The 26,731-nt window shown below is 43.8% G+C and overlaps 1 protein-coding gene across 4 annotated transcripts in view; it reads left to right on the forward strand.

The window, feature by feature from the left end:
* The window catches only part of SORL1 (sortilin related receptor 1), a 199,675-nt gene that overhangs the window by 118,657 nt on the left and 54,287 nt on the right, over nucleotides 1–26,731 (forward strand). For 3 of the 4 annotated variants that reach the window (XM_049856795.1, XM_049856797.1, XM_049856798.1), the window contains exons 22-31: nucleotides 2,926–3,099; nucleotides 5,473–5,586; nucleotides 9,077–9,199; nucleotides 11,952–12,071; nucleotides 18,621–18,746; nucleotides 21,169–21,276; nucleotides 22,441–22,572; nucleotides 23,290–23,421; nucleotides 24,213–24,347; nucleotides 25,136–25,291. In XM_049856795.1, coding sequence (XP_049712752.1) covers nucleotides 2,926–3,099; nucleotides 5,473–5,586; nucleotides 9,077–9,199; nucleotides 11,952–12,071; nucleotides 18,621–18,746; nucleotides 21,169–21,276; nucleotides 22,441–22,572; nucleotides 23,290–23,421; nucleotides 24,213–24,347; nucleotides 25,136–25,291 — 1,320 coding nt within the window. The remainder of the gene's footprint in view (nucleotides 1–2,925; nucleotides 3,100–5,472; nucleotides 5,587–9,076; nucleotides 9,200–11,951; nucleotides 12,072–18,620; nucleotides 18,747–21,168; nucleotides 21,277–22,440; nucleotides 22,573–23,289; nucleotides 23,422–24,212; nucleotides 24,348–25,135; nucleotides 25,292–26,731) is intronic. The other variant, XM_049856796.1, reaches the window with a different exon arrangement.

The raw sequence follows: 26,731 nt of genomic DNA on the forward strand, positions 1-26,731 counted from the left end.
TGCCAGTGATCACGTTCAAGAATTTTGCAAGACCAACAACTTCTTTATTGCAAATACCTCTTTTCAACAACATAAATGGTGACTATACACATAGACTATGCCAGATGGAATACACATGAATCAAATCGACTACATCGGTGGAAAGAAATGATGGAGAAGCTCAATATCATCAGTCAGAACAAGACCAGGAGCCGATGGAACACACCATCAATTGCTCATGTGCAAGTTCAAGCTAAAGCTGAAGAAAACTAAAAGAAGTCCATGAAAGTCAAAATATGACCTTGAGTCTGTCCCACCTAAATTGAGAGAACATCTCAAGAATAGATTTGAGGCATTTAACACAAATAATCAAAAACCAGATGAGTTGCAGGATGACATCAAGGATATCAAACATAAGGAAAGCAAAAGTTCATTAAAAAGACAGGAAAGAAAAACCAAAGTGGATGTGAGAAGAGGCTCTGAAACTTGCTGTTGAACGTAGAGTAGCTAAAGCAAATAGAAGAAATGATGAAGTAAAAGAGCTGAACAGATCTCAAAGGATGGCTCAAGGAGACAAAGCAAACTGTTATAATGAAATGTGCAAACACCTAGAGTTAAAAAATTCAAAGTGAAGAACACACTCAGCATTTCTCAAGCTGAAAGAACTGAGAAAAAATTCAAGCTCCAAGTTGCAATATTGAAGGATTCTACAAGGAGAATATTAAATGAGACAGGAAGCATCAAAAGAAGATGAAAAGAATACACAGAGACACTGTACCAAAAAGAATTGATCATAGTTCAACTGTTTCAGGAGACGGCATATGATCAAGAACCCATGGTACAGAAGAAGAAGTCTAAAGCTGCTCTGAAGGCGTTGGCAAAAAACAAGGCTCCAGGAATTGATGGAATACCAACTGAGATGTTTCAACAAATGGATACAGTGCTGGAGGTACTTTGTGCCCATTCCAAAGAAAGGTGATCCAGCAGAATGAGGAAGTGATCCAACAATATCATGAATATCCCACACAAGTAAAATTTCACTGAAGATCATGCATTGACAGAACTGCTAGTAATTCAAGCTGGATTCAGAAGAGGATGTGGAACGAGGGATATCATTGCTGATGTCAGCTAGATCTTGGCTGAAAGCAGATAGTACCAGAAAGATGTTTACCTGTGTTTTATTGACTATTCAAAGGCATTCAGCTGTGGAGATCATAACAAATTATGGATAACACTGTGAAGAATGGGAATTCCAGAACACTTAATTGTGTTCATGAGGAGCCTGTTCATAGACCAAGAGGCAGTCACTGGAACAGAACAAGGGGATACTGCTTGGTTTAATATCAGGAAAGATGCGTGCCAGAGTTTTATCCTTTCACCATACTTATTCAATCTGTATGCTGAGCAAATGACCTGAGAAGCTGGACTATATGAAGAATGGGGCATCAGGATTGGAGGAAGACTAACCTACGTTATGCAGATGACACTACCTTGCTTGCTGAAAGTGAAGAGGAGTTTAAGGACTTACTGATGAAGATCAAAGACTACAGTCTTCAGTATGGATTGTACCTCAACATAAAGAAAACAAAAATCCTTACAAGTGAACCAGTAAGCAACATTGTGATAAACGTAAAAAATATTTAAGTTGTCAAGGATTTCATTTTACTTGGATCCACAATCAACACCCATGGAAGCAGCACTCAAGAAATCAAACAACCCGTTGCATTGAGCAAATGTGCTATAAAAGACCACTTTAAAGTGTCCAAAAGCAAGGATGTCACTTTGAGGACCAAGGTATGCCTAACCCAAGCCATGGTATTTTCATCTGCCTCATGTGCGTGCTAAAGCTGGACAATGAATAAAGAAGACTGAAGAATTATTGATGCCTTTGAATTATGGTGTTGGCAAAGAATATTGAATATACCATGGACTGCCAGAAGAATAAGCAAATCTGTCTTAGAAGAGGAAACCCTGGTGGCATAGTGGCTAAGAGCTATGGCTGCTAACCAAAAGGTCAGCAGTTTGAATCCACCAGGTGCTCCTTGGAAAACCTATGGGGCAATACTGCTCTGTCCTGTAGGGTCGCTATGGGTTGGAATTGACTTGACAGCAATGGTTTTATGGGTCTTGGAAGAAGTATAGACAATGCTGCTTAGAAGTAAGGATGGCAAGACTTCATCTCATGTACCTTGGACATGTTATGAGAAGGGACTAGTCCCTGGAGAAGGACATCGTGCTTCGTAAAGTAGAGGGTCATCGACAAAGAGGAAGGCACTCAACGAGATGGGTTGACAGAGTGTCTGCAACAGTGGACTAGGCATAACAGCGATTGTGAGGATGGTGCAGGACCGGGCAGTGTTTCGTTCTGTTGTACGTAGGGTTGCTATGAGTCATAACCGACTCAGTGGCACCTAACAACAAATAACAACAATCGGTATATTGATACATGTAAGCTGAGTTTATGGAAATGTTTTTGTTGTTATAACTAACTGCGGGGATGTTTTTATAAAAAATAATAAATTACTGCTGAAACACTGCACAAAAATTTTATAGACAGTCATTTTAGTGTTACCCCCCCTTGGACAGTATCACCTGGTGTGGTTTGTATACCATGCACCCCCTTAGGGACACCACTGCCCTTGGCTACTTTCTTAGTCTCTCAGTATTCCAGTTCCAAATTCCCAGAAGAAACATCTGATTGCCCTGCTTGACTCTGGGGCAATTTGATCTAGCTGAGGTCGGAAGGCAAGTGGTTGGTGAACCTGTTGGTCAGGCCTCTGAGCAGAGGTTATCGACACAGTAAGAGCCCAGACCTTGCCTTTTGACCTCTCAGAGCTTCGTGCTTCCGTGTCTGTAAAATGAAGAGGTTGCACTGGGCCTTATTCTCCCACTCAGGGCTTCGTCGTGTTGTTCATTAACTCACATTTTTGTTTGTCTTCACTCCAGGAAGCAATGCCTGTGTGTCCAAGCCTTGCAGCCTGCTCTGCTTGCCCAAGGCCAATCACAGTAGAATCTGCCAGTGCCCAGAGGGTGTGTCGAGCAAGGTGCTTCCATCTGGGGACCTGATGTGTGACTGCCCTCAGGGCTATCAGTTGGAGAACAACACCTGTGTTAAAGAAGGTTCGTGCTTTTCCTTTTCTGCCCATCTTCTCCTTCCCTTCTTCCCCTCTTCCCTCCTGGTGTTCTCTGTTCCTTAACCTTTTTGGGTTACTGAAAAAAGTCCAAGGTAAAAATAAAATCCACTATATTCCTGTATGAGGCTGTTGTAGTTCAGTGGTAGAATTCTCACCTTCCATGCAGGAGACTCCCAGGTTCGATCCCCGGCTGGTGCACCTCAAGTGCAGCCACCACTCCCTGTCAGTGGAGACTTGCTGTGATGCTGAACAGGTTTCAGTGGAGTTTCCAGATTGAGACTAGGAAGAAAGGCCTCGTTATATACTGCCAGAATCAGCCAGTGAAAATCTTATGGATCACAATGGGTGGATCCGTAGTCGATCATGGGGATGATGCAGGACTGGGCAACATTTCATTCCATTGTGTGTGGGGTCGCCACGTGTTGGGGGCTGGCTTGAAAGCAGCTGACAACAATATCAACAGATTCCTATAGCCATCCTGGTTCAGGTACTAAGGCCTGTGGTAGCTGAGCATTTATCCTGAATAGGCCTGAGCTGTTCATACAGAAATCATAGTCATGTTTTTCAGCTTAATGTCAGATGATACAGGTGTCCTTGGGGTCCACCCTTCTTTTATTCTTTTCCTCATTCCTCTCCTCAGCATCCCCCACATCTAGGTTCTCTGTTCTCTCCTGCTTCCTGTAAGTTGAACCAACGTGACATGGAAAATAATCGGTTTTGCTCCTTCTGAGTTACCCAGTCTCACATAGCAATTACCACAGTACCGCCCACTCCCTCGCTCGAAATGTCCTGATGTTTGGAGCAATGTTTGCAAAGGGCTTTGAGTCTGTACAACTGAAGTCTTTACTTCCAGGCTGTGACTAAATGGCCCTTCTAGCCTTATCCCACTCTCCCTTTGAATGTGAATACATGGGCTTTAAAATTCTTCTTCAGAAAACTTGTTTCATTTTTCTTTTCTAGTTATCACTCCTATCACTTCCCCAGGCCCCAGCCTCCTATTTCTGTCATTGAGGTGAACCCCTGGGAGGGGTCTTTGCTATGAAGTGCTTAGATCAGTGTCCAGAATTCCTTCTTTTTCCTTGTCTCCAAGGTTCTGTTTAGTTTGTAATCATACCCTCCCTTCTCACAGCAGCCTCTGAGTCCAGGGCAGCAAAGTACACAACTATCACACTTATAGCCTATCTTCCTTAAGAAATATAAATGGAAAAAGAGGTGACCTTTCCCTTCTTGGAAACAGGACACTTTTTTTCAGGCTCTGACTGTCACCTTAAAGCTATTTGGAATGCAACAGTCAGAGTCAACACTAAGTTCCAAGAGGAGGGGAAAGGCTTTTCCATATGCTCCATTGGAATGTCTTTGGCTCTTCAGACAAAGAGGCCAATTGTCAGGTGTCCTTGACCCAGTTTACTAAACAATGCATGTTTTCCTGTGTGAGGAATTAGAACTGCTTGCTTTAGAGTAGTCATGGGGCAGAAAAACACCTCAGAGTACACAGAGAAAATCTTAGGAACCCACTTGGTTGAGAATCGAATGTGTATGTATATACGGTAAAATCTACGAAAGCTGGAACCCGTGTAAGGCAGAAACCTGCCAGAGAAGGAAAACTAAAATATTTTCCACTAATAGAGAAAAGTAGTAGGACTGCAGTCTGTCAAAGGTGGAAAACTTGCAAGACCCGGAAAAAGAAGGCAGTCCTGTCAAGTTCCAGCTCTCACAGGTTTCACTGTATATGGATTGAATATAGGTATACTGAATATATATGTGTGTGTGTGTGTGTATATGTTTTAATGAGGAGCCATGGGGGTATGGTGGTTAAGCGCTCATCTACTAACCAAAAGGTTGGCGGTTTGAACGCACCAGCCACTCCGTGGGAGACAGATGTGGCAGTCTGCTTCCATTAAGATTTATAGCTTTGGAAACCCTATGAGGCAGTTCTATTCTGTCCTATAGGGTTGCTATGAGTCGGAATTGACTCAATGGCAGTGGGTTGTTTTGTTTTTTTGGACATGTTTCAATACTGTGTAAACACAGCCCAATAATAAATTGCTTGTGTAATTAGTATTTTATATTGTTGATATGTGGTATTTTCTACCCAGTAGACCCCACTGGCATCATCAGCGTCCTTTTTCGTCGTCATAACCACCTCAGCCTGCCTCTTCTCCATTAATTTTCATTGAAAGTCGAAAGAAAGAGGCTACTATCAGATGATTCCTTCCCTGTGTGCATGTGTGCTTGACCCCCTCCTTCCCCTTTACCATATAAGATGCATTATCTGAGGAAACTCAAAAGGGAAAGTCCTACGGCCCAGCAGTAAGAATAAGACTGGTTTCATTTCCTCCCCCTGACTCCTGACGGCTAGAAAACACCTGTCTGCGCAACCAGTACCGCTGCAGCAATGGGAACTGCATCAACAGCATCTGGTGGTGCGATTTCGACAACGACTGTGGAGACATGAGCGATGAGAGAAACTGCCGTGAGTCTTGTGGCCTGGCGGAGTCACCAGCATGTTGAGCATTTAACCTTACTCAGAAGACTGGTCGGCTCCTCATGGCAGGGGACCTGCAGCTTAGGGTGCTGGTCACTAGTGATTGATGAAGGCCATGGGGCTTGGATAACAGAGAAAAAAAAGTTTCCATAAGCAATTGCACTTTTTCTCAGAAATATGTTATTATTCTATTTTTTTAAGACAAAAAAAAAAAAAAACCACCTGAGTAATTACTCATAACAAGAGATTTATACGTAAGCATCACATGGCTGAAACTGAGCTGGGTTTGAGTTGGGCAATCTGAGCTCTAATCTTGGCCCTATCACTAATAAAGCAGGTTGCCCTGGTTAGGTGACCGGATGAAGTTCTTTGATTTGTAAATTCGATATTGAGCCTTTTCAGAGTTGGCGAGCAAGTTTTATTTTGAATGCCGCTCCAAGCATGCCAGCTGCCTGCCAGGCTTGGGAGAGAGCATTCTAATTGATTGGCGATAACTAGCGTGGCCTGGGCTGGGAATGTCGTCCTTGGACTGGATGCTTTCTGAGGTCCTAACTACTAGAGTCCTGGGTGCTGTAGACAGTTAATGCATTCTCCCACTAACTGAGAAGTTAGAGGTTCGAACCTACCCAGAGATGCCTTGGAAAAAAAGACCTGGCAATCTACTTCTGAAAAACAAGCCATTGAAAACCTTATGTGGCACAGTGCTACTCTGACACATGGGTTCACCATGAGTCAACAACTAGTTTGGTTTAGCTATTAAAGTCGATGATTTGGTTTAGTAGGAGTGGAAGGCAAACAAACAACTAGTTATAATGGATAATTTATTTGCCAAAACTTTTACCTATCCATCTTTCTTCACTTAATTTTTAATAGCTTCAACATCAACTCATAAGGAGGTACTTTGCCCTTCTCTCAGTTAGCAATACATCTATCCAGTTGACAAGTATTTATTGAGTACCCTTTGTTTCAGGTCCTAGGCTGGGGGCTAGGGGATGTCATGGTGACCAAGGTAGACACAGTCCCTGTCCTCATAAGTCAGAGAAGTAAATTGGCAGTTACAGTAGCGTGATGAATTCCGTGCTGGGGATTTAGTGAAGAGCCCCAAAGAGTACGTAGGGTGAGCCAGGCAGAGGTAGAGGGAAGAAACCTTAGGCAGGGGAGCAGCACCTGTGGCCGCCCAGAGGTCAGAGTCAGTGTTGCCTGGACAGGTACCTGAAGAGGTTTGCTGTGGGTTACCAGAGAATGTGGGTGAGGCCAATGGGGCCTGGTAAGGGTGGGCGGGCAGGGCCCAGATGGGCAAAGGCTTTGTGACCTGGGAAAGAAGTTTGAACTTTATCAGAATATTTGGGAGCCATTGAGGTGACAGATAAGATTTTGGTTTTGGGAAGATAAGCAGTGGGCGGGGGAAGTCAAAAACCAGGCACAAGGCTTCTCTTTCAGATATTTTACCTTTGGAAATCCAGAAGGTCATTTGCCAGTTTGTACTGTGAGGACAGATTAATGGGGGGCCCCAGATAGTCACCTGGCCTCTGGCGGATGTCTTTAGCCAGCCATCCATGGAGCCTGCACCAGGTCCAACAGGCCACTTAACCCAGAAAATAACTTAGAAGGAATTAGTTCATGAGACTCCTCTGGGCCCTGCCAATACTGTGTCCTGCCATTTTTAGCTTTTTGGAGGTTTTTTACCGAAAACTTTCCTTAATCATTTTTCTTTGGCTTCAGTGAATGTCTTTTACATGGAGGGAGCTTAACGAATGGCAGGCTTGCAAAAGCAAAAACAAACAAAAAAAAAGCAAACCAGTTGCCATCAAGTCGATTTCGACTCATGGCAGCCCCATGTGTGTCAGAGTAGAACTGTGAAGTGTGGAGCTGGCTGTGACCTTTTCCTGGTTTGGTGTATACATCAGCTGACTTTGACATTCCCGAGCCCCTGACTCTAGCTTTCTCCCTTGCTCTTTCCCAGCTCTACCTGACTCAGGTCCTGGCAAGTCAGATGTGGCAGACGTGAGGAGATGAGGAGTGCAGGGGCTTAGAAAGCAGTGGCTGGGAACACGAGATGGCACTTACCTTCCCAGCTTCCCTTATGAAGGAAGTCAGCACCAGGGAGAGCGGTGCTTATCAAGTTGGCGAGGGGTACTCCCTGTGCGGGGCAGGGCTGCTGGAGAGGCATGGGCTGCCATGGGGAACTGTGTTGGAAGTGAAGTGGGGCATCCCGTAAGCTGCCAGGGAGAAGCTGAGGGGAGGTGAAGGGAGACGCGGGAGGGGTGTTGTCAGTAGATTCCCCTCCCTCCTGAACAGACTCCTCCAGCTGGGTAGTTGCCAGGCACTCAGGGTTTTGACGTGAATCCCCTGCAGCCTTGTCATTTTTTGCATTCATCCCCTTCCTCCCAGCAAGAGCTCAATTACAGAGAGAAATGGAGCCTCAATTAAGAGCTGCTGGGGACGTCTAACAGCAGTGATACTGTTTGGCTTTTCATTTCACCGTCCACCCACACCCTCCATCCCAGGGTTCTCTTTTGTCATACCACCCTTCAGCTGCTCCTGAGAACAGGCTTTCTTCCCTACAACTTTCCTGGCAGGCTTTTCCCCAGTTCCTAGGGATTGTGCTTGAGCCCAGGAAATTTCCCTGTAGAAGAGTGAACAAATCTAATTCTGTACTCACCCTGGCATCCTGGTGCCAGAAGGGTGCTGAGGAAGAGAACTGCGTTTGTTTCAAGCCATTATGTTTATCTCTTCTTTCATAGGCTCTGTTCTCAACTTTGCCATCTTATTTATCTTCATAAGAATGCTACGAGGCAGGTGTTTTCTCCATTTTATGGTGGAGGAAACGGAAGTACAGATGGTTAGGGTTAAGTTTTAGGTGTAGAATGAAGACTCAGATCTACTTTCTCTGACGGGTCACAAATGCTTGGCGACTATAAGTATTATCCTTGTTTTACTGTTGAGAAGACTGAGGCTCAGGGAGGTTAAAATTAATTGCCTCTGAAAGAGGCAGAGTCCAGGTTTGAAACCCACTCTTGACTACCTGCAGAATCCATGTCTTTGCTACAGAATCTGTCTCCATGCTACCTTTATCATATATACGATGAAGCGCCAGCGTCTCGTGTGAACTTGGGCTTCCTTAGTGGTAGTTTTCTAGATAAAGGTATTTCTGCCACTTAGGAAGCAACCTTCATGTTTGCAAGCCTTCATATCTGAAGGGCTCTTGGGAGGTAATCTAGCCCATCACTCTCTCTCTCAGCCAGTGACAGTTTCTCACTTTTCCCAGCCCTGTTCAGACCTGGAAGCTGTCCATGGAAAGATGAACCCTTATCTCCCTTAGTTGTGAATTCCAAGTTCTCATGCAGTTCATTTCTACCATAAGTCTTGATTTAATTTCTGTAGCTACTGTTTTTTAATTTGTTTTCCGGCAGTGTGTTTGTGTTTGGGAAGAATTAGTTGTACCTAACTGACATGTCTTATCTCTTTCCCATTTTAGCTACCACCGTTTGTGATCTGGACACCCAGTTCCGTTGCCAGGAGTCTGGGACCTGTATTCCACTCTCCTATAAATGTGACCTGGAGGATGACTGTGGCGACAACAGCGATGAAAGTCACTGTGGTAAGGGGACACTGTTCCAGATGGGACACCGCGTGTACCCAGTGGTGCTTGACGTTTGCTCTTTTTCATGAGGGTTCCGTTCCACTGGAAAGGTTTGATCGAGAGTAAACGGGACACTGGATTCCTGGACGAAAAGATGGCGCCTAGCTTTTAGCTCCTGTCATTTATTTGCTTCTTGATTAGCCTTTGTTTCCTAATCTGTAAAACAAGGAAAGGGACCTTGCTTTATCTTTCAGGGAGTCTCTGGGTGGTGTAAATGGTTAAGACACTCAGCTGCTAAACCCTGGTGGCGTAGTGGTTAAGAGCTACGGGGACTGCTAACCAAAAGGTCAGCAATTCGAATCCACCAGGCATTCTTTGGAAACTTTATAGGGCAGTTCTACTCTGTCTCATAGGGTTGCTATGAGACAGAATCAACTCAATGGCAACAGGTTTGGTTTTGGTTTTTAGAGGCACCTTGGAAAAAAGGCCTGGAGATCTACTTCCCAGAAACCAGCCACTGAAAACATGATGGAACACAGCTCTACTCTGACACACACAGGGTCGCCATGAGTTGGGGTTGACTAAACAGCAGCTGGCTTGGTTTTTTGTGTTTTGGGCTTTTTTTGTTGTTGTTGTTTTACCTTTCAGAGATGCTATAAGGATGAAATATAATAGTAAGGAAGGTTTCCAGATGAATTCAGGTAGTTATTAATGGGTGTGTGGACGATGCCCAAACCCCTGAATGGCTGATTTTAGCCTTCCAAAGACAAATATCTGTACTTTTGTGAACTGCCTTTAGCTAATCTAATTCAGTAAACTGTTTGGAGTCAGTAGGTGATACAAGCATTGATTAAGCATCTGTTTTCTGAATGGAAGTATTTTACATTTAGAAATACAGTTGCAAGAAATAATAGAGATTCTGTAATTCTTTTAATTTTGAGATTAAGTGACTGAAGTCCTTAAGGTCAGGGGACTTACTCAAGGTGACACAATTAGTCCCTGGCACAATGGGAAACCGGAACCCATTTGTCTTGTTTTCTGATTCTGGGCCCTTTCTGTGGCACATACTGCCCCATCGGTTCCACTTGGGCCCACCCTTATCGATAGGCTCGGGTCCTAATGTGTAGCTGCTGACTGTCTATGGAGGAAATGTTATGCATCATGTTGCCCCAGATTGGGGGAACCACAGGCATTAAAGGGAAGTGAAGACGGAGTCCAGACACTGACCCAGACATGGTGATAAGCTGGCCTCCCTCTCCTGTCCACGGAGGCAGGGAAGGTCAAGCTGTGCTCGGGCATGTGGACGGGGCAGCTGTATGGTGAGCAGGCACTTAACTCATAGTCACTGAGATAGGGAAGCAGGGGCTGCTCATCCTACTTTCACATGGTTAATCTAATAGAGCACATCCAGGGCCTCTTTCATACAGAAGATTCTCCTAGCCTGGGTCTCAGAGGAACTTTTCGGGGGTTACACCATTTCCTTCATCTTAGTAAAAATGTGAAGTACCTGAAAGTATGTCCTTGGATTCACAACTGTTTCCTTTTCCATTTCCTTCCCAGCACAGCGCACACATACTATTATAGTGCACAGCTAGGTTTGCCATAGTAGGAAGGCAAGTCTGCGTAGTTACATGTCCCTGGTGTCATCCAGCTCTGCACCGGGCACAGGCTTGATCTTCAGTGTCAGTCCTCAGATCTTTCATTCATGGCCCATTCTTGCCAGTTTATCCTGAAGCCATCCCAAGGTCCTAGTTAGTCCCCTTCTCAGATCTAGTCCACTTCCTTAGTCTCTAGATTCTTTCCTCATAAATACCTGAATCACAGCTTAACCGTCATCTGTCTCTTGGGTAAGGCAACTTGGGCAGCAGCCCTGGGCCCCATGCTTCACTGCTCCTGTTTTCTGAGGGTCTTTAAAATTCACTCTGAAAATTCTGTGGTGATGATATCCCAAGGGCCTACAAAAGATGCTGCCAGTGCAGGCTCCTTTCAAGTCTTGGTCAGGCTGCACTGCTTCATTTGCCCCGAGCCCCCAACCTTCCAGAAACAGCAGAGGCACCAACATCCCTGGAGCTTTGCCCACAGAAAGTCCCTCACTTGTGTGTCCTCTCTTTGGAAGCTCAGCACTAATCTCGCTTTGCCCGAGCCGAGCTTCTCCCATTGATTGGCACACCTGGTGCTCTCGTTGCTCCTTTTCTGAAACCACAGGCTCTCTCTCTGAGTCTAGAGGTCTTCTGTTTTTGCCTGTTTACCCGGGGGTCACTGACCTCTTAGGTCACTCAGCTTCCAATCGCTTCCCATCACAACAAGCATGTCGTTGTTGTTAGCGGCCATCAGGTTGGCCCCCTACTCATGGAGACCCATGTACAATGGGGTCGACCATTGATTTCTATAGGGTTTTTATTGGCTGATTTTTTCAAGTGGATCACCCGGACTTTCTTCCTATAGCAGGCAGAGAAACTGATAATATTTGTGGAGTACACTGAGCTAAATGAACAAAGATGGCCTTTTCTAGAGACAACCAGCTGTGAGAGTCTGAGGGTATTGATATCTCTGGATACTGTAGCCCATTTGGGAAACTATGCTAGGTGACCTTACATCCCTGCTTAAAGCTTTCTTTGTCCATGTTTTCTCTGGATAATCAATGATAATGGGTCCGTCTCTAACCCTTATGAGCTTTGATACCAGAGACAGAATTCTGAGCTGCAGGGGTCACTGGTTCGATGCCAAAGGTTTTGTCTTCATATCTCTGTATTTATGGTCTCTCCTACAGAAACTCACCAGTGTAGGAGCGACGAATACAATTGCAGCTCTGGCATGTGCATCCGCTCCTCCTGGGTGTGTGATGGGGACAATGACTGCAGGGACTGGTCTGACGAAGCCAACTGCACTGGTCAGTACTTCCTGAACTCAGTTAAGAGCATTCATCTGTTCATGTTCTGGTTAGCATCACAGCCCTAAATGATTTTAGAATGTAGGCTCTGAGAATTATCTCAGACCTTAGAAATCAACAAGTTCAGTGTTTCTCAAAGAGCTGGTCTACGATGAGATAAGGAGCTTGTGCCAGAATGTAATTCAACACACTGCTTCCTTCATCGAGAAAGTCTTGCTATGGGAAAATGCCAGCTGAGCTAAATAGTATCCTGAGTGATATAGTTGATTGACATTTTGGCTCAAGCTTCTTTGGACCAATAATAGACATTTCACAGACTTGTGCCTGGTCTGGGGATCATACTTTGAGTAGCACTGAAACTACTGATAAGCATAAGAGAGCAGTGCTAGGTGGATGTAAGTTACGGGTAATGCCCTAATTCTTCTGTTGGATGGTAAGGTCACTTATGATCACTACATTATTATTATGAATGGATGGATGGGGGCCATTTACATATGGTAGGCTGGGGGAAACAAGGACTTGGGGTGTGCGGAGGAAAAACAACAAATGTGACTACCTAATGAGTAAATTCTCTCTGCAGCCTCCTCTAGAACTTGTCATTCAGTTCTTGCAGTGGTGGAGATAAAGATGTTTAGTTCAACCATTGTATGGACTGGGCAGATCTGCTTTGATACCCTAATTCAGGTTTCATTTTGCAATTCAGTGTTAGAGTCAACTTCTCAATTGTCTGGTGTGAATTATTAATCTCGTGAATTATTGGAATGACATATAAATCCCATGTCTTATTCCCCCTTGCGGCAGAACACCCCAAAGGTTCCCATACTGCCGGGCATCTAGGAGTTCAAAGCATGCCAACCAATTTGTAAACACATATAATAAAGAAGATGTATCTGCTACCAAAGGGAAAAAAAAAATCATACCCCAAACTCAAGTATAAATAAATTGGGATTATGCTCTGGCTTCGATTTGGTTCCTGAAGGCAGAGGTGACCTTGTCTTTTAGTCCTTTGCTTTCTCTGCAGTGCACATAAATACAGGCTCAAGGAACCTTTGTTGATCAGGTGATTTTATTCAGCCATTTTATTCCATTCATTTTGGTTTAGAGGTGATCTTAGGTGGCCTTAAAGAGTAAATGGATCTCCTCAAATGCCGTTTACATCTCACAGGATGTTTTATGATGCTACCAAATTCTGTGTCCTTGTAAGCACCACCCACATCTTAGCTGGTTCAGTCTCAGCATCAGCACCTCTGCTTCTGACGGAGAAAATGTTTGTCTACAAGCATGTCCTGCAGAGGGAGGAAAAACTGAGGTCCATAAAGGAACTGCTATGAGACCAGGAAACACATGAATGCTGTTGGAATTTGGGGTTCGGATAGATAATTAGTTAATAAATTAGAGGGAAGCACTTGAGTGTTGCAGTTAGTAAATTGCAGTGTGATTGACCATCTCGTTAGCACAACTGTAATAGTCAAACTTGCATTCCAGCAGCATGTGCCGGCCCTTCTCTGGGCGCATTTGTTATAAAAACTCCTGGTTTTATCTCTGGGTTTCTTCTGGCAGGGCTAACTGGGGCAAATTTATAGTCCTCGCTGCTTAACTGTAGCCTTGTTCTGATGGCTGGTCTCCCAGACCTTTTAGAGATGATTCTCCTTCTCTGTCCTCCGAAAATAGTCAGAGGTCAGATGTGAGCTCATTAAGATGTGTGGCGTGACACTTCACTTCCCGTCCTAATAAATTAAGCTGTTACCACGAAGCCAAAGACAATAGGTTGGGACCAGCTGACCTCCAGTTGACCTCAGTTTTCTGGGAGCCCCTCTGCACCTTGCCTTTTCTTTGCTCCTCTCTCCCCCTTTCTGCTTTCTGTTGAGTTGTTTGAGTTTTCTTTCCTCCTCTCCCCGCCATTGCTTTTGAAGTCACACATTTGTTTCTGTTCTTTCAGCTGTTAAACATTTTATGTGTATTTTTTATTATAGTGATGAACGTACGACAAAACATGCAGTATTTCTTCAATTTATACCAGTACACTTCAGTGACTTTGATTACATTCTTTGAGTTGTGCCGCCATTCTTGCTATCTTTATCCAAATTGTCCCACCACCTTTAACATAGGTTCACTGCATTCTTAGCAAAAAAAAAAAAAAAAAACAAAAAACACTTCCCCTTTCTGTCTTGCCCCAGGTGACCACTAATTACTTTGGGTTTCTGTATAGCTGCTTATAGCCTGTAAGTGCTATCACACAGTATTTGTCCTTTTGTGTCTAATTTTGCTCAGTATAGTGTCCTCTAAGTTCATCCATGTTGTGGCATGTATCAGGACTTCATTCCTCTTTATGGCTGAGTGATATTCTGTTGTATGTATATACCATATATATATATATTCTTAATATCTTTTTCCCTCACCTAGACAAAACAAGGACTTTATAGTGCTTTGAAGCCAATCTCTGCCTGCATCTCCACATTATTACTATTTAATATTTTAGTTTTACATTTTTAAAGATCCTGAAATTAGTCATTGTTGTTAACTTTTTTTTTAATAATCTGGTTAAGAGCTACAGCTGCTAACCAAAACGTCAACGGTTCGAACCCACTAGCCGCTCCTTGGAAACCCTATGGAGTAGTTCTGCTCTGTCCTGTGGGGTTGCTATGAGTTGGAATCAGCTTGATGGCAACGGGTTTTTTGTGGTACTTATGTAGCAGCTACTTTTGCATCTTGGGTCCGATGCCTCCTTTTTATATAAATCCTTCAGTAGTTCTTGTAGGAGTCTTTGAGTGATAAACTGTTCCAAGGCTTTGTTAGTATAAACATGTCTTTATTTCATCCTCAACCCTGAATCCAAATGGGCTTGGGATTCTAGTTTTGTTATTTTCCACAACTATTTTGATGGAATTATTCCGTCTCTTTCTAGCCTCTTTTGTGCTGATTTTAATTCTCCTGTCAGACTAGAAGAATAACAATTAGACATTCTTTACTCTGTAGTTATCTTTCTGATATTTTTGGTTTCTTTTTGTGATACAGTCCAACTACCTAGTTGTGAATTTTTTTTTTTAATCCTGCATGAGACTTATTTTCCTTCTAAAATCTGAGGATTTATGTTTTTCATCAATTCTTGGAAATTACAGCCACTATCTCTTCTTTTTTTTTATCTCTTCAGCTATGCCTATTTGCTACTTTTTCCAGTCTTGCCTTCTGTATTTACTCTCAGCCATTTGTTGGACTGTCTCGTTTTGTTGCTTATGTCTCCTAGCTGTTTTTACATTTACTGTCTCTTTATTACTCTGTGCTAGAGTCTGAGTTACTTTCTCAGATTTATCTTCCAGTTCAATAATTCCCTTTTCAGCTGAATCTGTCCGCTATTTAACACATCCACACTGAGATACTTTTATTTCCATGACTGTATTTTTAATATCTGGAATTTCTGTGTGGCTGCTTTTCTAATCTATCTTTTATTTTTCAGTGTCCTTTCTTTATGCCTTATGTTTCTTTTTTTAGGACATTAATCATTCAAACTGTGTTGATATTAACATTTCTTTTCCTTCATGCACTCTTTAACAGTTCTATGTTCTCTAAGAAACGCAGTGCTTTCCACCTTTTAATAACTAATTCATCAATTCTTTGCTACTTATATTTGGTTAATGCTTTCGATTAGGTGTTCCAGTGGGCTTGCTGAGTCCACAAAAAAGAGCAAGTTATAGGATAATGATCTTTGTTAGAAACCCTGATATTCCAGCTCCATCACTGTTTACCCAATTAGTGCTGTTATAGTTACAGTACCATGCAAAGAATTCTTCCTTTTCTTGCCCAAATTTAGTCTAGATTAACATCAGTCTCTTCCATTCCTGAAATTAAAAAAAAAAAAAAAAATTAAGCGTGTATCATTTACCAAGGAATGAAACTCTGGCAGCACAGTGGTTAAGTACTATGGCTGCTAACCAAGAGGTCGGCAGTTTGAATCTGCCAGGCGCTCCTTGGAAACTCTATGGGGCAGTTCTACTCTGTCGTATAGGGTCACTGTAAGTCGGAATCCACTCGACGGCCGTGGGTGGGTATAAGTTATAGCTAGTTAGTTGTTCAGTAGACAGATCAGGAAAAAAGACCTATGGTAAAAAGAAAAACCTCAGAGTTATACATTCCGGTCATACTTTGCTGCTTATGTGAAATTGTATAAACTGATTAGTCTTTCTGAACTCAGTGTTCAGATTCTGCGTTCTAGAATCATTTGGAAACTTTGTTAGCACTCTGAAATTGTTTTCAATTAAAAATGAAATGTATAGGCTGAATAATAACAAGTAGATTAGCATGGCAATAGGTTTAGGCAATTTTATATTTTATAAAATTGAGCAAGGCTTTGATGAAGAATTTTTTTAAAGGCTTTCAGACTTGTGAAACCAATTAATCACAGGTATTCCGGATGCTGGCTGTTACTTGGGCAAAAGCTCATGTAACATGGATGATGCACTTATTCTTCTAATCAGAGGCAAATGTATTTAAAAAAGATGTTTAATGGGTCCTGAGTGCCAAAGGTTGTAAAATATTGAAACTTCTCATAGTCTTATTTGCATGCGATATTATCAAGGATAGTCTCCGTCTCCAGAGAGCTAAGAAGACAGAGGTAACGCACAGCCACTTGTCCTGAAGTGGTTTGAAAAATCAGGTTCTTCCCACTTTTGAGTATTTCAAAAATAGCTTCCAATTCAGTAGAAATTCTAGAGGGCAGTGAAGCCAATTTCCCCAAACCTTGTGTAGCTTATTGCCAACTGTCTCAATTGAATAAATAACTGTAGTTTGCACTCAGCAACCCACTTTTGTTTGGTTTGCCTCTTTCTGTTGTGAAGATGTCCAGTCCACAGTAAACTAGCGGAGAGCCCATCTATCTCGGTTATACTATTTTATGCCACTTGTAAACAAGATCAGTTCCTGGCTTTCACTCAGCAAAGAACAGACACAAACAGCTTTCTGTTTAAGAGGAGTAGGGGGAAATCAAATGGAAAAGGGGGCTAGTATTGGTTAGGTCTGAGGCAGATATTATGCATTTGAACTAGTCTTTGACTGAGGTTTTGAGATGTTTCTAAATGACTTCCAGGTGGCCCCAGCCCTTGTGTACAAATGAGGCTGTTCGTTTATAACAATGACCCTCTGTTTCACCGCTCCTTTTTTTCTTTTAATGATTGTAATGAATGCCATGTATTGTTGGCTGATAGATGTTGCTCTTGACTGGACAGAAAGTTAGGAAATTCTGGGTCCTGAGGCTTTGTTTATTTTGCAATTTTGAATAAATCTTTTTTTTTTTGTTGTTCTTTGGAGCTGAGGTTTTCCACATTTTAAATTCGAAACTTATTTAGAATTATAAAGTCATGGCCTTTTAGAGCTTAGAAGGGGCCTTAAAAAACCAAACCCACCCCCGTTGAGTCAATTGTGATTCATAGTGACCCTATAGGACAGAGTAGAACCTCCCTGTAGGGTTTCCAAGGAGCACCTGGTGGATTCAAATTGCCAACGTTTTGGCTAGCAGCCTGAGCTCTTAACCACTGCACCACCAGGGCTCCAGAAGGGTCCTTCGATATCAATATATAGATGAGGAAATCAAGGTCCCCAAACAGTGTCCGAGCTAGATCTAGAAGCCAGCCTCCTGAGCCATGTCACCTCTCCTGATTCCTCAGACTCTAAATGAATGAGAGGTGTTATGTGAGAAGATAAAGTAGCAAGACGCAGTAGAAAAAGCTCAGGCTTTGGAATTGGACAGCCTTGGCTTTACTACTTAATTGTCTCTGTAAATGCGGGCACGTTTCTTCATCTCTCTGAGCCCGTTTCTCATTTGTAAAAGGTGTATAGTACTGACCTTCTAGGTTGTTGTGAAGTACGAGTGATTTTTCTCAGCTGCCTTTTTAACACATATATCTATCTGTGCCTTTGCAATGACTTGTGCAACATTTCTAAACTCGCTGAAACTTAAGTCATCGCCCATTTAGAAAGCTGCATTCTGCCTTAAGGTCAGCCCCAGGTGCCCCTCTGTTGGCCGAGGAGAAACTCAGACTCTTCAGTTCACACCTTAGTACCTAGTTGTTGTTGGTAGTTGCCATCGAGTCAGCTGTGACTCATGGCGACCTCATGTACAAGAGAACAAAACCCTGCCCAGTCTTGCTCCATCTACATGATCATTGGTATGCTTGAGTCCATTGTTACAGCCCCGTTGTATTTTGAATGCCTTTCACCTAGCGTTATATTGGACAATATTCTATTGTAATTCATGATCTGTTGTAATTCGTTGGCTAATCTTCAGAAGTAGATTGCTAGGCTTTTCATAGTCTGTCTTAGCCTGCCAGCTCTACTGAAACCTGTCTACCATGGTTGGCTCTACTGGTATTTGAAATACTGGTGGCATAGCTTCCAGCATCATAGCTACACACAGGCCACCGCAGTATGACAAACTGACAGATGGGTAGTGGTATTACCAATAACAGTCTTTCTTTTTCAGCTAGACCCTTGGGTGGTTGATGAGGGGAGCAGAGATGAAGGAGGCATGACAGTTTCTTTCTCCTATTCTGCTTGCAGCCGTCTATCACACCTGCGAGGCCTCCAACTTCCAGTGCCACAATGGGCACTGCATCCCCCAGCGGTGGGCCTGTGACGGGGACATGGATTGCCAGGATGGTTCTGATGAGGATCCAGTCAACTGTGGTAAATACAGATGCTTCTGCCCTAGCCCAGGGTTTCTCCAGCATCTGCTGTTCAGGGAAAGAGACAACAGATGGGCCAGGAAACTGACACTTTTCTGTACAGCTCTGTCCCTAAGCTGACGAACCGGCCAGCTCTATGTTGCATTGCTGTGTATGTTGTCGTTGGTCGCTGTTGAGTCAGCTCTGGCTTAGGCAACCTTATGTATAACAGAACAAAGCATTGCCCAGTCCTGTGCCATTTCCACGATCTTTGATTGTGTTTGAGCTCATTGTTGTGGCTGGTGTGTCCGTCCATCTCAGTAAGGGCTTCCCTCATTCTCTGACTCCCTCTGATTCTCTGTAATATGTAGGGGTGCATTATATAGTCCTAATTCTCAAACAAGCAGTTTGTCTCACTGCTTTTCCGTAACAATTTTTTCATTACAACATTGAAGAAAGGACCCAGACTGCTAACCACAGTCACATTTCCATTGTTCTGCCAGAAATTAGCCAAAAATTCCTTTATAAATAGCATATTTTATGACTAGGAGTACTCTGTTATGATCCTTTGGGAAAATACTTTAATACTCCTAAGGTAGAGTCTTTTTAGTGTAACTGATCTAAAAAATTCTGAGATATTTAATCGCCTTTCCAGTAGAAAATAATCATAAAACAGTAGCCACACAAACAACGTATCCAAGATCTCTCTTTACTGCAAATATTTGTAAGATTCTCTTTTTCTTATCCCCTTGTCATATACCCCAAATTTTCATGAGATTGTAGTCATTGTCAGAATTTTGTTATATATTCCACTCCTATTATGTCACAATATTAAATGTAGATGTTCCCATATATCTGTGGATATCTGTATTTAGCATTTTTATGGAAGCTATATACTGTATTTTTACATAAATAACGTGCATCTTCTACATTTGTTTGCCAACCGCTCCCTCACCCTGCAAGGTATTTGCATAAGCACGCTATGGTAATTTTTTTTTTTTTACAGCAGCATGTGAAAATAAATTGGCATAGTGAAGCTTATGAAAATACTTCGTGGGTGGAGGGCATGATTGGCAAACAAACGTAGAAGGTGCACGTTATTTGTGTAAAAATACAGTAGTCGTCTTATGCCTGATCCTCATGAAACTATTCTACCGAGAGTTGGGTTTGCAAAGGCTACCACTGCCTTTGCAGAAATCAGTAAGGACTGATTTCTAAGCCTAATGTCTGGCAGTAACACTGTTCGGGAGGAAGGATGACCTAGTGCTAAGAATCTTGAGACAAGCATCAAGATAACTTAGTTCTGGTTTAATTTCCCCAGGACCTAGTTGTGAAACTTCCATTTTTTAATGTTTCTAGAACTCACTTTGTCCGAAGAGGCTTCAGCTTAGAATTCCTAAAGGATTGAGGTGGCAATTGAGTAAAAGGACTTTATAAAACCAAGGGGTGGTTTTCATAACCAGGATTCATGTCCTCCTTTTTACATTCACTGAAGCTTTTCTTTTTCTTCTCTTTTAAAAAAATGAGGTATACTTTTTTTTTTTCTGGAGAGGTAATACATACACGTGGTTCAGAACAGAAAAAGTAGAAAAAGGTATACAGTAAAAATTTTCTCCCCACTTGCCTAGTTCCCACCCACTCTTTATAGCAAACCACAGCTGTGTATCCTTTCAGGGACTTTTTTGTGCCTACACAACCAAACCAGACCCGACCCGACCCGACCCGTTGCTGTCGAGTCGATTTTAACTCATAACGACCCTATAGGACAGGGTAGAACTGCCCTGTAAAGTTTCCAAGAAGCGCCTGGTGGATTCGAACTGCCAACCTTTTGGTTAGCAGTGTTAACACTTAACTACTGTGTAACCAGGGTTTCCACTGTGCCTGTACAAGCATGTTTAAATATACCATGCGTTGTCCCATTTTACACAAATAGTATTATACTGTGCGTGTGGTTCTGCACCTTGTTTTTTCACATAACTGTTTATCTACGACATATTTTACATAGAGAACTCCTCCGGTGTCTTTATAGCATTCTGTGTACAGTAACTTATTAAAGATGGACACGTAGGTGGTTTCAAATCTGTTGTGGTGTTGCAACAAAGAACCTTGTACATACATATTTTTTTTACTTTGTAAGTAGAGTACATTTCCTGAAGTGGAATTGCTGGGTCAAAGTATGTATACATTGTCATTTGGATAGCTCTCACCATCTTGCCCAGCCTAGGGGTGGTCATCATTTGTACCCCACCAGCAATGTATGCGCCTGCCTGTTTCCTCATAGTCATTTTTTTAAAAAAATACTTTATTGTACCTTTGGTGAAAGTATACATAGCAAAACAGGTTCCCATTCACCAGTTTCTACCCACAAATGTTCAGTGCCATTGGTTACATGCTTCAGTTTGTGTCAGCATTCTCGATATTTCTTCTCTCTGCTTGGATTTCAGAGAAGAAGTGCAATGGATTCCGCTGCCCAGATGGTGTTTGCATCCCTTCCAGCAAACATTGCGATGGTCTGCATGACTGCTCCGATGGCTCAGATGAGCAGCACTGTGGTGAGTCCCCCGCCTGCCCCAGGGAGGCCCCCAGCCTTGGCGGATAGGAGTGCACAACATGTATTGGGCGGGATGCTTTCATTTCCTCAATACCTGCTTGTGGTAGCTGTTCACCACATTGACCCCTGAGTGCTTGGCCAGGGCTCTGAGAGGCTGATCATGGCAGACAGATGTGGTTTGGGGAAAGGCGAGCAGGCAGAGGGCGGGGTGGGGCCACTGTGGAATTTGTTTATACTTTAGGGAACTTTAGTGTTTAGTGGTGACATGTTCTGTGACTTGAGTCGTTGTCTGAATTGCACACTTATTTCTCTGACTTTATTGGTTTTAGGAGTGTGGCTGATTATCACTCGGGTAACATTTTTAGGCCACGTGACCCTTCTAACCCCTAGTTTTTGTTAGACCTGGAAGGACTGTCTTGGTCAGTGGTGCCCAACCTTGGCTGTATGTTTGAATTACCTGGTGGGCTTGAAAAGCTGCCGGTTCCTGGGTCTTACCCCGAGACTCTGATTTAATTAGTCTGAAGTGTAGCTTGGGCGTTGGAATTTTTTTTTTTTTTAAGTCTCCAGGTAATAGTAATCCACAGTCCAGGCTGAGAAACAATGTATTGATGCAAAGGTCAGAAAATTGTGGCCTCTGGGCCAAATCTGGCTGATGGCCTGTTTTTGTCAATAAAATTTTATTGGAACTCAGCTCTGCTCATTTGTTGACATATTATCTACAGCTGCTTTCATGCTTCCATAGCAGACTTGAGGAGCTGTGGAAGAGACATTATGGCCCACAAAGCCTAAACTGTATACTGTCTGCCCTTTATAAAAAAAATGTTTGCCAGCCCTTGCATTATCGAGTCAGTTTCTTTTAGTGATTAAGAGCATGGGCTTTGATGTCAGTCAGCTCTGGATTCCAGTTTTGGCTCCACCCTTACCAGCTGTGTGCCCTTGGCGCACCAGTGAACGCTGCCAAACCCTTGATTTCTCTCATCTTGGAAACATATGGTGTCTTGGAGGTTTACCAGCACACTTTATGTCAAGTGCTTTAGCCCAGGGCTTGGCAGTAAACTGTGGCAGTTGTTACTGTTTGTCTGGTGCACATGTGTACCAGCGTGCATGTGCCCAGCCAGCCCAGAGCACGCTCATGGCTGTTTTCTCCCTGCCGGGACCCTTCCAGAGCCCCTGTGCACACGCTTCATGGACTTTGTGTGCAAGAACCGCCAGCAGTGCCTGTTCCACTCCATGGTGTGTGACGGAATCGTCCAGTGTCGCGACGGGTCGGATGAGGATGCGAACTTTGCGGGATGCTGTAAGTGGGACAGGCCGGGGTGGGCCTCTCGGAGGATACACCTCCGTATAGTTTACAGGCCTTGACTGTTTGTACTTGCATAAAGGGGAGGGTGGCTCTTGCTTGCCCCAGGTGTCCCCTTATCTGAGTGTTGTATTAAATAGCACCCCTCACTACCCTCTCCCCCCCTCACCTTGCTTTAGGGGTCTTACAGTGCTTATCACCCCTTCTTATACTCTAGATTTATTTCACTGTATCCCCCGTCCACAGCATAAACTTCACCAGAGCAGAGGCTTTGTTTTATTCAGGGCTATAGCCCCATTCCTGGAGCCCTGGTGGCCCAGTGGTTAAGAGCTATGGCTGCTAACCAAAAGGTTGGCCGTTCAAATCCACGATCCACTCCTTGGAAATCCTATGGGGCAGTTCTACTCTGTCCTACTGTCCTATAGGGTCATTGTGAGTCAGAATTGACTCAATGGCAATGGGTTTAGTTTTTTTTTTTTTTGGTTTATAGCCCCATTCTTAGCACAGTGTCCTGCATAGAGCAGGTGCCTGGTGTTCGTAAAACGTGAGCTCTGTGGAGATTAAGTTTGGCCTTTGCTTTCAAGAAATCCTTAATCTAGAAAAATCTCCCGGGAGAGGACACTTGCTCTTTCTTCTTGGTTCTGAGCAGCGCTCGTTTTGAACTCTTCAGTTTGGCAGTGATCTGGGTTCCATGAATGTTTGTTCCTTATCTAGCCCAGGACACTGAGTTCCACAAGGTTTGCGACCAGTTCAGTTTCCAGTGTCAGAATGGCGTGTGCATCAGTTTGATTTGGAAATGTGACGGCATGGACGACTGCGGCGATTACTCTGATGAAGCCAACTGTGGTAAAAAGATTTTAGATCTGTGTCATGCTAATCCCTCATCTTCAGGTTTCCACCATACCCAGACCATCCCCGTTGCCGTCAAGTCACCTGTGACTCGTGGCAACTCCGTGTGTGTCAGAGTAGAGCTATGCACTATTGGGTTTTCAATGGGTGATTTTTCAGAAGTAGGCAACCAGGCCTTTTTTGCTGAGGCACCTCTGGTGGACTGGAACCTCCAACCTATCAGTTAGCAGCTAAGTCCTTAGCCATGTACACTACCCAGGGACTCCTCCTCAGCCAATTCTTGAATCTTCATGTATGGGGTTAAGTCTTGAAGCTGGAACCTGACACATAGTAGGTGCTAGGAACATGTTTATTCCATTTTCTCTTCTTTCCCTGATTGAGCAGATCATATTATATAGAAGGGCTATGGTAGGTAAGAAGTTGTGGTAAATATTTTGGAGTGAATTTTTTATTCCCCTGAAAGTTATGGATGCCACAACGTAAGAGTTATCACCATCAGGTTATCAGGTAGTTCCTTCAGGAAGTGTCAGTATTGAACTCCAGTGATTCACAGGATATGGTTTAGTTCAGAGAAACATGAGCTGGCAGCTTGGAAGAGGGTTTTCTTTGTGTGTGTCTGTGGTGGTTTTTTATTTATTGCCCAGTGGGTCAAGGAAGCTGACTTAGCTTTCTCTGATAGGGAAGGGCAGGTTGCTCTGGGATTTTAGTGTTAAGGAGGTTGAGTAGAGTTGGAGCTTCATGATCACATTGTGCAAGCAGAATGACTGTGGTGTGGTTGATCTCACCAGAAAACCCCACAGAAGCCCCCAACTGCTCCCGCTACTTCCGGTTCCAGTGTGAGAATGGCCACTGCATCCCCAACAGGTGGAAGTGTGACCAGGAGAATGACTGTGGGGACTGGTCTGACGAAAAGGACTGTGGAGGTAAGAGGCTTGGGGGCCTGGGCTTACCCCGACACCCACAGCCAGGACACACCTGTGTACAGAAACAGATTTCATTTTGTTTCTTCAGTGCCTGGCTTATTCTTTAGCTCTTTGGGTGGTAAGTCTCTGAGTTCTTTTCTAATCCCCGCCCCCATCGCAGTTTTGAAAATCAGGGTGATTGGCTTCTCCTGTTGCCGTGTTTTGCAGAGCACAGTGAGAACTCTAGAGCCTAGCTTCCCAAAGGGTAGTCTGCAGACCAGTAGTACCTGCATCTCCTGGGGAGCTGGTTGGAAATGCAGCATCTCAACGCCCCTGCCCAGGCCTCCTGAGTCAGAACCTGCATTTTCACAAGCTCCCCAGGCAGAGGGTGAGCAAGGATACGTCTGTATGTCTGAGAAGCCCCGATGTGGAATGCAGGCTTGGGCTTTTCCTTTTTGGTATTCTCACCTCAATGCCAGGTCTGTTTAGCCTCAGTAGAAATTCTACCAGCCACCCTGTGCCTTTCAGAGTCTCCCATTCCTTTCCATCAGCCTGCATGAGCCCCTGCAAAGGCAAACTCGTCTTAATGTCAGCTCTAAGCAGATAGCATAGGTAAGGGAAAAGAGTGCCATCCAGGGTAAAGCCCCAGGACAAACGATTTTCAGGTGAGGTGTGGTGCGAAACACAGTCACTTGCCACCCTTGGCAGGTGCAGCTGATGCTGAGATGTCTGCCCTACGTTTGGGGCATGTTTTAGTCAGGGATCAAGGTTCTTATAACACTGGGTTTCCTTGCTTGGTGTTTCCCTAGATTCACATATTCTTCCTTCCCCGACTCCTGGGCCTACCACATGTCTGCCCAATTACTACCGCTGCAGCAGTGGGGCCTGCGTTATGGACAGCTGGGTGTGCGATGGGTACCGCGACTGTGCAGACGGCTCAGATGAGGAAGCCTGCCCCTCTCCTGGTGAGTCCTGGCCCCGCCTCTCTCACAGCACCCCCTGCTGGTGGGGAGGACCTTCCTGTGTACCCTGGGGCCACGGTTGGGCTTAGTACAAAAAGGAGCTCTGGGGCACAGAGCTCTGCAGTCAGGCTCACCGAAAGCACCTCTAGACTTCGGGGCTTCTCCCTGGATCCCAGACACATGGCAAGTGGCAACTGGAATGTCTCATCTTCTATAACTGTCCTCTGGTTTTCCTGTAAGAAAAAGCTAGCCATCCTGCTTTTCTCCCCAGCTGCAATTGGGTCACCTTTGCTTCCTCCCTGGCAGAAAATTACAATTAGAATTATGGGGAGGTTTTTTTGAGTGTGTATTGAACTCTCAGGAGAGATCCCAATTTTCCTGCTTGCTCCTTGCCCGCCCAGTCCTACTAAAAGACGGGTAAGCGCTGCCATCTAGCGGTTCAACACAGGTGCAGCTGAAGGTCTGTGTAGGAACCATATTGCAGGAGGCCTGGGTAGACCCAGAGACCCCATTCAGTTCATGCCCTTAACTGCAGGCAGAACAGAGGTGAGGATGCTGTGTCCTTCTCTAAAGAGAATTCTATTTTGAACTCAATTATAGGAAGAGAACAGAAAATTGTTTATCACGCTTTACATAATCCTTTTCCAAGCAAATTTCTAGGTCAATAGTTTGGTTTTTCTCCTTTAAGTCTATTTCCACCCCATCACTTCCCTGTTTAAAATCATCAGTGGTTTCCTTTTGTCCAGAAGATCAAATGTTGACCCTTCATTTTGATTTTCAAGGCCCTGTGTGAGCTGACCACCCCTTGTCACCCATGACTTCTTACCTCAGCCAAGCTGGGCTCCGTGTCCACGATGTACTCCTCCAGCAGGGCTTTTTCCTCTGTAAGAAACTCATCCCCTTGACCTTTTCCTCCTTCTCTACTACTTGTGAAACCCACCATCTATCAGGGCAAACAGAAGCATGGATTTTATAGTATGAGAAACCTTGAAGTAGCATCAATATTTCTCAAAGTATGAAATCACTTGGAGTTTTTCTCAAAACTATAGAATCAGAATTTCTAGGTGGAGCCTGGGAGCACCCCGTATGATTCTTAGGTGCGGTAACGTTTGAGAGTCCTGCCTCAAACAAGTAGGGTATCACTACCCTCTAAAGCCCCACCTCCATGAAGCTTTCGAGACTGCTATAACTAATGTTGATCTCTTTTCATGTCTCATTGAACTCATCCATTGTTTTTTTGATCCTTAACTGTAATTTGCTGTATAAAAACCAGTTATTGAGGTGATTCCAACTCATGGCAACCCCATATGTGTCAGAGTAGAACTGTGCTCCATAGAGTTTTCAGTCGCTGATTTCTCAGAAGTAGATCACTTGACCTTTCTTCTCAAGTGCCTCAGGGTGGAGTAGAACTTTCAACCTTTAGGTTAACAACTCAGCACATTA

Source organism: Elephas maximus, chromosome 17 (genome assembly GCF_024166365.1).
Source record: "Elephas maximus indicus isolate mEleMax1 chromosome 17, mEleMax1 primary haplotype, whole genome shotgun sequence".
NCBI classification, from domain to species: domain Eukaryota; kingdom Metazoa; phylum Chordata; class Mammalia; order Proboscidea; family Elephantidae; genus Elephas; species Elephas maximus.